This window comes from Amblyraja radiata, chromosome 4 (genome assembly GCF_010909765.2).
Source record: "Amblyraja radiata isolate CabotCenter1 chromosome 4, sAmbRad1.1.pri, whole genome shotgun sequence".
Classification (NCBI taxonomy): Eukaryota; Metazoa; Chordata; class Chondrichthyes; order Rajiformes; family Rajidae; genus Amblyraja; species Amblyraja radiata.
In genome coordinates this window covers 58558995-58573057 of record NC_045959.1, presented here as the reverse complement: position 1 = coordinate 58573057, position 14063 = coordinate 58558995, and the positions used below count along the sequence as shown (strand labels likewise).

The 14063-nt window shown below is 46.7% G+C and overlaps 1 protein-coding gene and 1 long non-coding RNA gene across 3 annotated transcripts in view; one reads left to right on the top strand and one right to left on the bottom strand.

The window, feature by feature from the left end:
* Nucleotides 1-1039: 1039 nt before the first annotated feature.
* LOC116972157 (actin, non-muscle 6.2-like) overlaps nucleotides 1040-14063 on the bottom strand; it is a 24712-nt gene continuing 11688 nt past the window's right edge. Inside the window, exons 1-3 of one of the 2 annotated variants that reach the window (XM_033019548.1) lie at nucleotides 8650-8742; nucleotides 8409-8560; nucleotides 1040-2561 (exon numbers count right to left, since the gene is read on the bottom strand). In XM_033019548.1, coding sequence (XP_032875439.1) covers nucleotides 1557-2561; nucleotides 8409-8534 — 1131 coding nt within the window. In that variant the 5' untranslated portion in view covers nucleotides 8535-8560; nucleotides 8650-8742 and the 3' untranslated portion in view covers nucleotides 1040-1556. Of the gene's footprint in view, nucleotides 2562-8408; nucleotides 8561-8649; nucleotides 8743-14063 lie in introns of those variants that run through there. The other variant, XM_033019547.1, reaches the window with a different exon arrangement.
* Nucleotides 11708-14063, top strand: part of LOC116972165 — a 13099-nt gene continuing 10743 nt past the window's right edge. Inside the window, exon 1 of the long non-coding RNA XR_004411728.1 lies at nucleotides 11708-11719. This is a non-coding gene — a long non-coding RNA (uncharacterized LOC116972165). The remainder of the gene's footprint in view (nucleotides 11720-14063) is intronic.

Here is a 14063-nt window from a genome sequence, read left to right as displayed (position 1 = left end):
AGATGGTTTGGATGACTGTACATGAAGTACACAAGTGGAGTCTACCACACCATGAGTACATAATGACTTTTTTCAAGAGCAGAAAAGCCATATGAGCTCATTTCACCTTGACCATTTACTACCAAATTGACGCCTTATTCCCAGCATTTTTGGGTTAATTGGACCCGACGTTTAAGAGAACAAATTATTAGTCCAACCATTTATCAAACAATGGTCTTGTAGATTCCTCAAGAACGAAGGGATATGCAGAATTGTGGAATATTAATCTTATTGAAGGTTACAGATGTTAATCTGCAGACAGATTTGCAGTGTCGTCCACATATAGGAGGATTTGCCTCGAGTGTTGTGCTACTTGATTGATACAGGGTCCTGAGTAACCTAGACAGGATGGACAAGATGTTTAAAAAAAAGATGCAGCATGGAAAGAGATTCTTCAGCCCACACCTCCAATCAACTGTTCACACTAGTTCTATATTTATCCCACTTTCCCCACCCACTCCCTACACACTGGGGTCAATTTAGAGGCCGATTACCTCCAGGCCTATACGTCTTTGGGATGAAGGACGAAACAGAGAACCCAGAAGAAACCCATGCAGCCATAGGGAGAACATGCAAACTCCGCACAGACAGCACCCAAGGTCAGGTTTAAGCCCGGGTCTGTGGAGCTGTGAAGGAGCAGCTTTACCAACTGTGCCACCCTTGTGGAACAATCTGAGTCATTACAGGCAAATGTCCTCATTTACAAAGATTTGACGAATCCATTTTAACTTCCCTTTGGTCTTAAGAGGAACTCCATAGAAGGTAGTTTCTTCAAAATTGTAATCTTATTGGCTGGCAGAGTAGGCACAAGGGCAACTCCTATTTTGATTCTTATGCAGGTGATTTTTATCATTGAGAGGGGAAGCTTGGTCCGAGATATTTCTTCACAGCTTCATTCCTATGGTGGACGAGAAATAAGAAAGTAAAAGTAGTCAGGATAAAGATTCGTTCTTTACTACATTAATGGAAAGGTGGCAAGATATAGTAGTAATTAGGCATGTTGTTGTCCAAATGCATTTATTCAACGTTCTGCAATAACAACTTGTAACAGTTAAATGTTTCCAGAAATGAACGCTTTCAGTAGAATTCTCATTCAGAAAACCAAAACTCCATGGGCAATTATGTGTTGCCTGGAGCACAATCATAAATTAGGGAATGAAACAATGTCACTTGCAATCTACAATTGGACACCAGGAAGGAGAGCGCAAACTAGAGGACATTTGTCCTTAAATTCACTCATTGGTTCTCTGTAATGGCCACTATCTAGTAGCCAGAAATCTCAAATTAAATGTTTCTCCCAAGCTTCCCAATTTAAATATTGCAGGATTATCGAGTGTAATTTGATTCTCAACCATTCTTAAACCGGAGACAGTAGTCAACAAAACTTACATCATAACCACAAAAGCCCAAAACAAAACTCAGCTTAACAGAGCAGGCAACATTTGGAAAAATGACAATGAAAGACATTTCAATCTTAATTTAAATCAAGGTTCAAATCAGTTCCAATCTCCAGTGAATTAGAAGCACTTGCGATGGACAATAGAGGGACCAGACTCATCATACTCCTGCTTACTGATCCACATTTGCTGGAAGGTGGAGAGAGAAGCCAGGATGGAACCTCCGATCCACACTGAATACTTCCTCTCTGGTGGAGCAATGATCTTAATCTTCATGGTGCTTGGAGCCAAGGCTGTGATTTCCTTCTGCATCCGGTCAGCGATCCCTGGGAACATGGTGGTTCCACCAGACAGGACAGTGTTGGCGTACAGATCCTTCCTGATGTCCACATCACACTTCATGATGCTGTTATAACAGGTCTCATGGATTCCAGTAGATTCCATCCCAATGAAGGAGGGTTGGAAGAGGGTTTCTGGACACCTGAAACGCTCATTGCCGATGGTGATAACTTGGCCGTCAGGGAGCTCGTAGCTTTTCTCCAAGGATGAGGAGGAGCTGGCTGTCTGCATCTCAGATTCAAAATCAAGGGCCACATAGCCAAGCTTCTCCTTGATGTCACGGACAATCTCCCTCTCGGCCGTGGTTGTCAAGGAGTACCCACGCTCGGTCAGGATCTTCATCAAGTAGTCAGTGAGATCCCGGCCAGCCAGGTCCAGACGCAGGATGGCGTGTGGCAAGGCGTAGCCTTCGTAGATGGGCACAGTGTGACTCACACCATCCCCAGAGTCCATCACAATGCCAGTGGTGCGGCCAGAGGCATACAAGGACAGCACAGCTTGAATGGCAACGTACATGGCTGGGGTGTTGAAGGTCTCAAACATGATCTGGGTCATCTTCTCCCGGTTGGCTTTGGGATTGAGTGGAGCCTCTGTGAGGAGGACAGGGTGCTCCTCTGGGGCCACTCGCAGCTCGTTGTAGAAGGTGTGGTGCCAGATCTTCTCCATGTCATCCCAGTTGGTCACAATCCCGTGTTCAATTGGGTATTTCAGGGTCAGGATGCCCCTCTTGCTCTGGGCTTCATCCCCAACATAGTTGTCTTTCTGGCCCATTCCCACCATCACACCCTGGAATTGAGAAATCAGTCAATATTAAGTCTTGAATTTTGGAACAGCAGAATACTCCCTCGCCTTAACTTTTACATACAAACCATCAGAAAAATACATTCTCCTTCTCTAGGATCTTACCTCCAGTTTTTCGCTAATCAATGCAAATCTAAGCCTTTACATCCATTTGTGCTTTGTTTTTAAGGGACTTAGTAGGTGATTGGTACATGGACAAGCTGCTAGAGGAAGTAACTGAAGTAGATGTTTCTAGATACAACAACATCTCAAAGTCATTTAGACAGGTAGATGGATAGGAACGGTTCAGAGGGATATGCATCAAATGCAGGAAGTGAAACAAGCTTAGATGAGGCATATTGGTTAACATGGATGAGTTAGGCCAAAGGGCCCATTTCTGTCCTGTATAACTGAACAGAGAAAGTTATGGATCAATTTGTTTTCTGAAGAGCTTGGGCTACACCAGAAGAGAGTACTGCATCATGACTAATGCATTGAGGAGTTCGTGAACCAAGGTGTTTACAAAATCTCCCCTTTAATTTACAGCAAGCAGGGGAGGGGAGTCTCATCATGCACTCATCAGGCCACAATACTAATTTCTCAAGTCATGTGGGATCATGTTATGTGCAACTGATTACCACATTTATAGGTGCAAAGAGCTCTATGGCAGGTGGTTCTATAGAAAGGCAAATCTTGTTCCATGTCTAGACTGCACTCTCTGGAGTATTTAGACCACCAGACATTCACTGCTCACCCACCAAATACATGGCATAAAGCAGAGTTGTGATGAGACAGGTTCTGGTCAAAGTGCTGTCAGTAAAACTCCTCTTGTTAAGTAGGATGTACCAATTAAGGCTTGCCCAGGCAGTCAGAATGTTGAGAGTTGTTGGGAGAAAAATGTGGGTGACAATTTGTAGTTATTAACAGTAATGAGTGGAATTTGACCGTTAAACAATGGGCTGGCTGACATACAATGGAAACTGAATGTATGCACGAAAGCCTGTATTTATTAGATAGTTGATGGTAAAGAAAGATGCCGGTAACAGAGCTGCTAAATTTCTAAAAATAATTTATGTATCTCCAGGATTTCGCTGTACAGGCCCTTCAACATGTTCATTCTGACCAAGATGCCCATCGAAGCTCATCCCATTTCCTTGCAATTAACCCATATCCCTCTGAAATTTCCCTATCCATGTCTTTTAAATGTTATTGTTCCTGCCTCTGCAAAGAAAGTGTTGGAGTAACTCAGAAGGTCAGGCAGTGTCTCAGGAGAACACAGGTGATAGTTTGGGTCAAGTCCTTTCTTCAGACTAACTGGAATAGGGAGAGAGCTGGCAGAGGTGGAGGCAGGACAAAGCCTGGCAAGTGATAGGTGAATACAGCTGGGGCAGGGTGATCGGCAGGTGACTGGACAAAAACCAGCAACTAAAAGACAAAAGTCAGCTTTGTCCTGCACCCACCTCTTCCAGCCAAGTCTGGAGAGGAGTCCTTACCCAAAACAGCACTTATCCATGTTCTCCAGAGATGCTGCCTGACCCGATGTGGGTCTGTGGTCTGAGGTCGTAGCCTGCACTATAGCCCAGGCATCGGGTGAGCTGATGGCTGGAGTCTACAGCCAGGGCCGCGCCAAGTAGGAGAAACTAGCCGATTTCCAGGCCCTGGTGCTGCTCTACGACCTGGGTAGGTCCTGGGGCAGTGAGGGAGGAGGATGAGGGAAATGAGGAGGAGGGAGAGGTTGTGGGGAAAGATCCTGGGGAGGTGAAGGAGTGTGGAGGGAGGGGGGGGGGGGGATTGATGGAGAGGAGGGGGTAGGGAGGGTATTTGCCACATCTACACTCCCTCTCTCACCCCCTCCTTCTCTACTCTCACCACCCCTCTCCCTTTCCCTCTCAACCCACCTCCCTCTCCACCCACCTTCCCCTCTTGGGATTGAAGAGGGAGGGTGAAGCAGAGGAGGGCGTGCTGGGGGATGAGGAGAAATGAGCTGTGCCTATGCAGTTGGGGGCTTTGCGCGAATGGTGCAATATTGCATTGGGGGGGAAAAGCTTGTGTTTGGGGGGAGGGGGGGGGGGGGGGAGAGAAAAAAACGGGTGAGTGGTGGAATCTTGCGTTGGGGAACAGACCCAATGGGTCTGCGCTTGGTCTAGTGTACCATTAAATATTAAGCAGGATGTCAATTCCCAAAGGATTGACAACTCATCCCTGACAGGAAGTGCCAAACAGTATATTCTTTGAGCAATTCAAAGATTAAAATAGTCCAACCAGCATTGGATACTGCTGTGTAGCACAGATGTTACATTGTTCACACGACCAGCCAATTTGATTGTCATTCACTGCACAGCTAAAGAATCTAATGCTTTTTGAAAAGGCAACATTCACAGGATGTTATTATCACAGGCACATTTAAGGCCTTGTTACTCTGGACTCAAGTTCAATTTTAGATAGATCCACTGTTCTCACAAAAGGCATCCATTGTCTCTTGCTTTTTTTAACCACTGCCTTTCCCAAGGACAGACCATCCTTTGTTCTCTCCTCTCCTCCCCTCCCTTAATTTGCATCCCAATATCTAATTTCCATTCCCAGTTCTGCCAAAAACTCAAATGGAGCAAAAACATTAACCATTTCTCTTCAGTTGCTGCTCATTACAGAATGTCCAGCTTTTTCTAATTCAAGGTGTAGAACATGCAGGATTCAATTTCACCATCGCAGGATATAGGACACATTGACCTGAACTGGGTCAGAAGGGGAGAAAGGGTTCCCAAAAGGACATAGAATGAATCAGCTATAATGTGATCATGTAGAGTCAAGAATTGGGGGTGGAGGAGGAAGCTTAAGGAAACCTGGAGAGAATCAAGATTTATATAAATGGGCGAAAAGCTTATTTCTGTCCTACATGGTGATACAGCGGAGGCTACCAGTTTGCACAGCAATCCAGAAAAAAATATCATTTAGTAGAAGACATTTATGAGGCCACATTTAGATTATTGTGATTAGTTCTGGCCACCCCATTATAGAAACGATCTTAAGCTGGAAAAGGTTCAGAAAACATTTACAGGGCTATTACTAGGACTCTAGTGCCTGGGCTATAAGGAGGGGTTGAGCAGGCTGGGACTATATTCCCTGGAGCACAGGAGGATGAGGGGTGACCTTATAGAGGTGAATAAGATCATGTGGGGGAATAGGATAAATGCAGCCTTTTATCCAAAGTAAGGAAATGGAGAACTAGGTCGACAGTGAGGTGGGTGGGGGGGAGAGAGAGACAGGAAACTGAGGGGTATGTTTAAAAAAGGGTGGTAGGTATATGAAATACACAGCAGAAGGAGGTAGTTGAGGCAGGTACAATCACAATGTTTAAGAAACATTTAGACAGGTTTATGGATAGGATAGGTGTTGAGGGATATGGACCAGACACAGGCAGGTGGGACTAGTGTAGATGGGGCATATTGGTCAGCATGGACAAGTTGAGCCAAAGAGCCCATTTCCACCTGTATTACTATCTCAGGAACAGCTGGTGACCTGGTAAAGCTGATCAATTGTGGCTCAACTGTCCTCTATTATGTGCCCAGTAACTTTTCATCCCTTGGAATGTAATGCAGAGAAATGAGAGATGTTGCATTTTGGAAAGTCTAACATGGGCAGGACCTACACAGTGACTGGCAGGACTCAGGGTAGTGTTGTGGAGCAGGGAGACCTAGGAGTGCAGGTGCATAGTTCCTTGAAGATGGGGTCACAGGTAGATCAGGTGATCAAAAAGGCTTTTGGCACATTGGCCTTCATCAGCTAGAGTATCGAGTATAGAAGTTAGGAGATAATGTTGCAGTTGTACAAGATGTTGGTGAGGCTGCATTTGGGGTATTGTTTTCAGTTCTGGACACCATGTTATAGGAAAGATGTTGTCAAGCTGGAAAGGGTATAAAAAAGATTTACTGGAATGTTAGTAGGACTAAAGGGTTTGAGCTACAGGGAAAGGTGGAGTAGGCTGGGACTCTATATCTTGTAGCACAGGAGGATGAGGGGCAATGTTATAGAAGTGTATAAGATCATGAGATGAATAGATTAGGTAGATGCAGAGTCTCTTGCCCAGAGTAGGTGAATCAAGGACCAGAAGCCATAGGTTTAAGGCTAAGGGGAAAAGATTTTAGGAATCCGAGGGGTAACTTTTTCACACAAAGGGTGGTGGATGGAACAAGCTGTCAAAGGAGGCAGAGACCAGCCCAACATTTAAGAAACAGAAAGGTACATGGATAGGACAGGTTTGGAGAGATATGGATCAAATGCAGGCAGGTGGGACTAGTGTAGCGGGGACATGTTGGCCGGTGTGGGCAAGTTAGGCCGAAGGGCCTATATCCACACAGTCAAGTCAAGTCACATTTATTTATTTAGCACATTTAAAAAACAACTCTCGTTGGCCAAAGTGCTTTACATTTGTTATAAGAATAGTATAAACAAACAAACTACATACATATAGCCCTCGCTCAGTGGACGTCAGGAAAGGCTAGGGAGTATAGATAAGTTTTTAGTCTTGACTTAAAGGAGTCGATGGAGGGGGCAGTTCTGATGGGAAGGGGGATGCTGTTCCACAGTCTAGGAGCTGCAACCGCAAAGGCGCGGTCACCCCTAAGCTTATGCCTAGACCGCGGGATATTCAGCAGCCCCAAGTCCGCCGATCTGAGGGACCTGGAGGTGGAGTGGTGGGTGAGAAGACTTTTAATGTAGGACTAATGTAGTATATAATGTATCACTCTATCTCCCTTGCGTATCAAGTACCTACCTCTGCCTTGGAAGCAGAGTCCCTGCTTCCATCATTCCGAAGACCGAGTTCCAATGACAGCACCCCAAAATGAATTACATCCCACTAATACTAGATAGTACCAGAAGAAACATCAGCACATGCTCTGCTAACATGCATCAGGACCTGGTTTTAAATGGTCCTCTAAATTCCAGCAATAGACTTTCCATTCCAGGGAAGATATGCTGGAAAAGAGGGGTGGGGCAGTACAAAGCCCAGCAAGTGAAAGGTGGCCAGAGGCAGGGGGGGGGAGTTCTGAAGGGTGAAAGAGAGACAAAAGGGCATCACACAAGGAGAGATAAGAGTAAAAAATGGAAAGCCAGAGGTAGGGATGTGGATGTGAGAGGGGAAAGAATAGAAACAGGTATGGGATATGAGCAGACAAAGGAGGAGGACTGAGGTGGTTTGAGAAATGTGTATGCACCAGGGCAGGGTGGGGCCCTTATGTTGATTCAGGGCAATCAACCAGCCTCTCTTGTAATCCTCCTATTCCTTACAATTCCATCATTGAGCAAAGGAAAATCTGAAGAAGGGTCCTAACCCAAAGTGTGTAGGAAGGAACTGCAAATTTACACCGTAGACACAAAATGCTGGAGTAACTTAGTGGGACAGGCAGCATCTCTGGATAGAAGGAATGGGTGACGTTTTGGGTCTCGGTTCCTTAGCCCCGTTACATTAAAGCTGCAATATCCTCACACAGTTATAATCAAACCCAGACAATAGCATTCTGAATACCCAGCTAACAAAAAATACAGAACTCATGATCCATGGCAGGGTCGCCGCCCAAATGGAGCCGAGGCATTGGCTTGCAACATTCGCCCACCGGTATTACGTCCTCACATCCAGCGCCCACTGATTCACCTTCTCCAAATGAGGTGCAGAACATTCCTTGGTTTAGACGCCAATCTCCTCCACTTCAAGTAAACCGTTACATAAAGCCACTCAAAAAAAATCTCAAACCAGATCACTTCCTCTCCACCATCAGCATCATTCATTCATTCATTCACCCATCCATCCATCCTCTCTACACGGCAGGAATAAAGGTTTTTCATTGAATGGCTCACCTGGTGTCGAGGCCGTCCCACGATGGAGGGGAACACAGCCCTGGGGGCATCATCCCCTGCAAAGCCAGCCTTGCACATCCCGGAGCCATTGTCCACTACCAGCGCGGCAATCTCATCATCAGCCATGGCTAGTTATAGCAAGGGGTGAGTGGCTGAAACACAAAGAGAACCCGTTAATACTGAGGCTGGGACAAACAATGCGCAGAACGACTAAACCAGCAATTTATGCATCGGGACCAACCCAGACAGAAGAACAAAGCTAATGCGATACAGCACACCCCATCCCACGCCGCACTCCGGCTTTATGGAGAACCAAGGCACGCCCACAATATGGTAACACCAATGAATGAAATCCCGGGGCGGAGCACAGCTCGCCACTCGGTTCCATGCAAAGATCCTAGAGGATCTTTGGTTCCATGAGGTTTTGCCTCATCATTAGAGAACACTCAGGAATAGCCCTTTAGGCCCACAATGCCTGTGCCGATCATGATACTAATTTAACCTAAGAAGACATAATGAACTGAAGATGCTGGAATCTTGAAGAAAAAACACAAAGTGCTGGTGTAACTCAGCGGGTCAGACAGCATCACTGGAGAACATAGGTAGGGAGGGAGGGAGAGGGGGGGGTATGACAAAAGGGGGAGCCGGCGTGCTTTGTAACTTTGTCAACGCCATAGGTCGAGTTGGGACCCTTTTTTAAACCCCGAGCCGAAGCATTGCCTTTCCTCATGATCCATAGATAGACAATAGGTGCAGGAGTAGGCCATTTGGCCCTTCGAGCCAGTACCGCCATTCAATGTGATCATGGCTGATCATCCACAATCAGTACCCCGTTCCTGCCCTCCCCATCTCCCTTGACTCCGCTATCTTTAATGAATGAATTAATACGTTTATTGGCCAAGAATTCACATACAAGGAATTTACCTTGGTGCTCCGCCCACAAGTGACAACATGACATACAGTGACAGTTAAACAACACATTAAACATTAATAATAAAACATTATCAATTAAACATGTGAATTAAATAAAATACCAGAGCAAAAAGAGTCTACAGATTTTTGGTTATTGAGTAGCTACTACCCATGGAAAAAATCTGATTTTATGTCTGGCTGTGGCAGCTATGACAGTCCTGAGTCGCCTTCCAGATGGAAGGGATTCAAAGAGTTTGTGGCCAGGGTGAGAGGGGTCAGAGATGAACTTATCTACTCGCTTCCTGGCCCTTGTAGTGTACAGTTCGTCAATGGAGGGAAGGTTGCAGCCAATAACCTTCTCAGCTGATCATACGATTTGCTGCAGCCTCTGGATGTCGTGCTTGGTGGCTGAGCCAAACCAGGCCATGATGGAGAAGGTGAAGACAGACTCTACGATGGCCGTATAAAATTGCACCATCATTGCCTGTGGCAGATTGTGCTTCCTCAGCTGCCGCAGGGAGTACAGCCTCTGTTGTGTCTTTTTGACTGGAGTCAATGATGGCCCCCCATTTAAGGTCCTTAGAGATGATGGTTCCCAGGAACTTAAAAGACTCCACAGATGTGACTGTGGTGTTGTTGATGGTGAGTGGGGTGAGGGGAGGAGGAGCTCTCCTAAAGTCTACAATCAATTCTACCGTCTTAAGAGCATTGAGCTCCAGGTTGTTGCGATGGCACCAGGACGCCAGCTGTGTCACTTCCTGTCTAGGCAGATTCCTCCCCATCCTGGATCAGTCCAATCAGGGTTGTGTCGTCCGCAAACTTGAGAAGCTTGACAGAGGACTCTGTGGAGGTGTAGTCATTGGGGTAGAGAGAGTAAAGGAGAGGAGAGAATACGCATCCTTGCGGTGCTCCTATGCTGAGGGTCAGCGGGTCCTAGATGTGCTTTCCCAGCCTCACATGGTGCTTCCTGTCTGTCACGAAGATGGTGATCCACTGACAGAGAGGTTCAGGCACAGTCAACAGGGAGAATTTGGAGTGTAGTAGATCTAGCTCAATGGTGTTGAATGCAGAGCTAAAATCCACAAACAAAATCTTTGCATTGGTCCCCTGGGGGTCCAGGTGCTGGAGGATGAAGTGCAGGCCTAGCTTGACTGCGACATCCACTGACCTGAAACATCACCTATCCGTGTTCTCCAGAGCTGCTGCCCGACCTGCTAAATTACTTCAGCACTTTCTATTTTCTTAAACTAATCTCCTCTCCCTGCACAGGATCCATACCCCTCCATTCTCTGCATATCCATGCACCTATCTTAAACACCACCATCATATCTGCCTCCATGATTACTCCTGGGCAGCGCATTGTGGATGTGTCTGCTCATTTGTAATATAAATTTTCATTTTTAATATTGGCAGATGGTTATTTCACTTGTGGTACTTGTCTCAATGTGCATTGATACTTCTTGTTGGAATTAACCACTTAATGTTAACTTTGGGGTGCTTATGGTGAATGCTGAGTCTTTTTCCCAGCCGAGTGGAATCAGAACTAGGTTCAAGAAGAGAGGGGAAAGATTTAATAGGAACCCGAGGGGCAACTTTTTCATTCAAGGTGGTGGGTATATGGAATGAGCTGCCAGAGGACGTAGTTGAGGCAGGTTCTGCCACAACATTTAGAAGGCATTTGGATAGACACATGGATAGGAAAAGCTTATAGGGATATGGGACTAGCTTGAAAAGAGTATTCTGTTTGGCATGGCCTGTTTACATGCTGTATGATTCTGACTTCACCAATCCCCTCTCTCCATACTGAACCACAGCGAGAGCACAGTAACCAAAATTTCAGCCACCGCCAAAGGAGGAAGGAGGTGGAGAGATTGAAGGAGGGAGACACAAGGAACTGCAGTTACTGGAATCTTGAGCGAAACACAAAAGTGTTGGAGGAATTCAGCGGGATAGGCTGCATCTGTGGAGGGAATGGTCAGACGACGTTTGGGATCTGGAGACTTATTCAGACAGGAAATTGCAGAGTTCAGTACTAGGGTGGTTAGAGGACACAGAAGGAGTAATCACTATCCACGGTCAGAAGTTGGAGGAGCGCGGAGATGTGGGGATTAAACCCTTCAATTGTTGTGGGAAATCGCAGGAGATGCGACAGGCAGGGCGGCGGAATGAATTAACATACAGGTTGACACTTTCAGCGTGGAGCCAGGCCGAGGAAGTCGCTTAAATTGGACAGCGTCAGCGAGCTCAGGGGGTGGTGAGTGAGAAAGAGATGGAAAGGGAAGGTAGACAGTCTGAAGCAGGGTCTCGACCCGAAAGACCGCCTGTCCATTCCCTCCACAGATGCTGTCTGACCCACTTTCCTCCACCACTTTGTTGTGCTGAAGCTTCCAGCATCTGCAGTTCCTGGTGCCCAAGCCTGAGAGCCTGATACACTGGGAGGGACTCAGCGGGACAGGCAGCATCTCTGGATAGAAGGAAAGAGTGACGTTTCGAGTCGAGATCTGCAGTTCCTTCCGACACAATGGGAGGGAAATGTCTGCGCCGTTGATGTCCGTGTGCCCAGCATAGCTCAGCCCTGGGATGGATGGAGGGAATGGGGGGGGGGGGGGGGGGGGGCAGGAAGCACAGACGCAGCTGACACACCTTGAACAAGTGCAGCCAGCACTCCAAGGGTTAAACCATGTTCATTCTGCCGGTTCGCAGACTGCAGAGACTTTACCTTATTTGGTAACTCAACCTGCAGAGACTGCAGAGCCACACCTTCACCGTTAAAGGGGCAGAACAGGTCCAGAGCCGTCTGCGAGCCAGGTCAACCTGTTACAGTGAGAGCAAGGACAGCGAATGAAACAGCGAGTGGGTCCGCTATGGGATCTTTGGTTTGCACATCAGCCACCAAATCATTTGTCACGTATTGCTCCTGGGATACGGGTGTCAAACAATATCACGGAGTCACCTCGTGGAACCGTGGAAGGAGCAGTTAGTGGATGTACAAGGGACTGCGGTTGCTGAAGGTTGAGCACAACACTGTGCTGGAGGCATTCAGCCGGTCACGCAGCATCTGTGGGGTGAATGGGTCTCGACCCGAAAGGTCACCTTGTCCATTACCTCCACAGATGCTACCTGGACCCGCTGCGTTCCTGCAGCACTTGTGTTGTGCGGTTCATCAGTTTAAATCCGAATGTAGACATGGGCATGGACTGAAGTCACTTGAGCAAAAAAATAAAGTCCTGCAGTAACTCAGCAGGTCAGCCATCCGATCTGGAGGGAATGGGCAGACGGCGTTACTGGTCAGGACCCTTCTTCAGATTGATTGATTGATTAGGTTTAGGTTAGGTGGGCGTTAGACAAAGCCTGGTAAGTGTCAGGCAGATACAGGCGATCAGTGGTTGGGAGTATGATTGGCAGATGGGTGGAGTGACAAAGGATAGAAGTGAAAAGGAAACCAAAGATGCTGGTCAACTGCCCTCTCCTCTCCTCCCCACACAACAGCTCCCAAGCCCTTCACTCTTGCAGCTGCCCAACCCACCTCTCCTACTCCTACCCCGTTCACCTTTTCTCCACTGCAGTTTCCTATCGACACACTGCCTGCGTTTCCATGTAGTCCAGGAAAATCAGCATTTAACTCTTAATACAGGTTTGAACTTGGGTCAATCGAGGGGAGGCCATTGCTGTGTGGATTGTGCCCCAGGCAGGTATTAGTTCTCTCCACATTCCATCCCTTATAAGGAAAAATATTCATCTCAGAAGAGCAGGAATAGCAGGCAGCCAATCACTGGAGGAGGGTGGGGATGCTCAGGTGAGAGGTTTATTCTCTGTGAGGAAGCAGTTTCCAGCCCATATGAGAACAGAAGACCATTCATCCCAAAGATAGACACAAAATGCTGGAGTAACTTTGCGGGACAGGTAATATCTCTGGAGAGAAGGAATGTGTGTTGATTTGGGTCGACACCGCAAATCCACTGAGGACATAGAAACATAGAAAATAGGTGCAGGAGGAGGCCATTTGGCCCTTCGAGCCAGCACCGCCATTCATTGTGATCATGGCTGATCGTCCCTAATCAATAACCCAATCTCCCCATATCCCTTGATTCAACTAGCCCCTAGAGCTCTATCTAACTCTCTCTTTTTTTCTCACCTCAGTCTTAAATGGCTTCCCCTTTATTCTAAGACTGCGGCCCCTGGTTCTGGACTCGCCCAACATTGGGAACATTTTTCCTGCATCTAGCTTGTCCAGTCCTTTTATAATTTTTATATGACGATTGCTCCTGGAGTCATCTCTTGTCAGCTCTTATATTGTTTGGCTCCACTCCCAACCAGTAGCCGAGTGACGGAGGTTGTTCTCATTCACGACTTAAATCGCTAGGTTTAAGGTTATGTTTAAGAGGGAACTGCAGATGCTGGAAAAATCGAAGGTAGATAAAAATGCTAGAGAAACTCAGCGGGTGAGGCAGCATCTATGGAGAGAAGGAAATAGATGACGTTTTGGGTCGAGACCCTTCTTCAGGTTTTAGGTTATTATTGTTACTGGTTAGGTCATTATTATGTCACCCATTCCTTTTCTCCAGAGATGCTGCCTGTCTTGCTGAGTCACTCCATCATTTTGTTTCTATCTTTGGTGTAAACCAGCATCTGCAGTTCTTTTCTAAACCATTTATCCTCATGAGCCTAAACCACATTTGAATCGCCTATTGATGTCCTGACCCACTGAGGTATTCCAGCACTTTGTGATTTATCCACAATTTC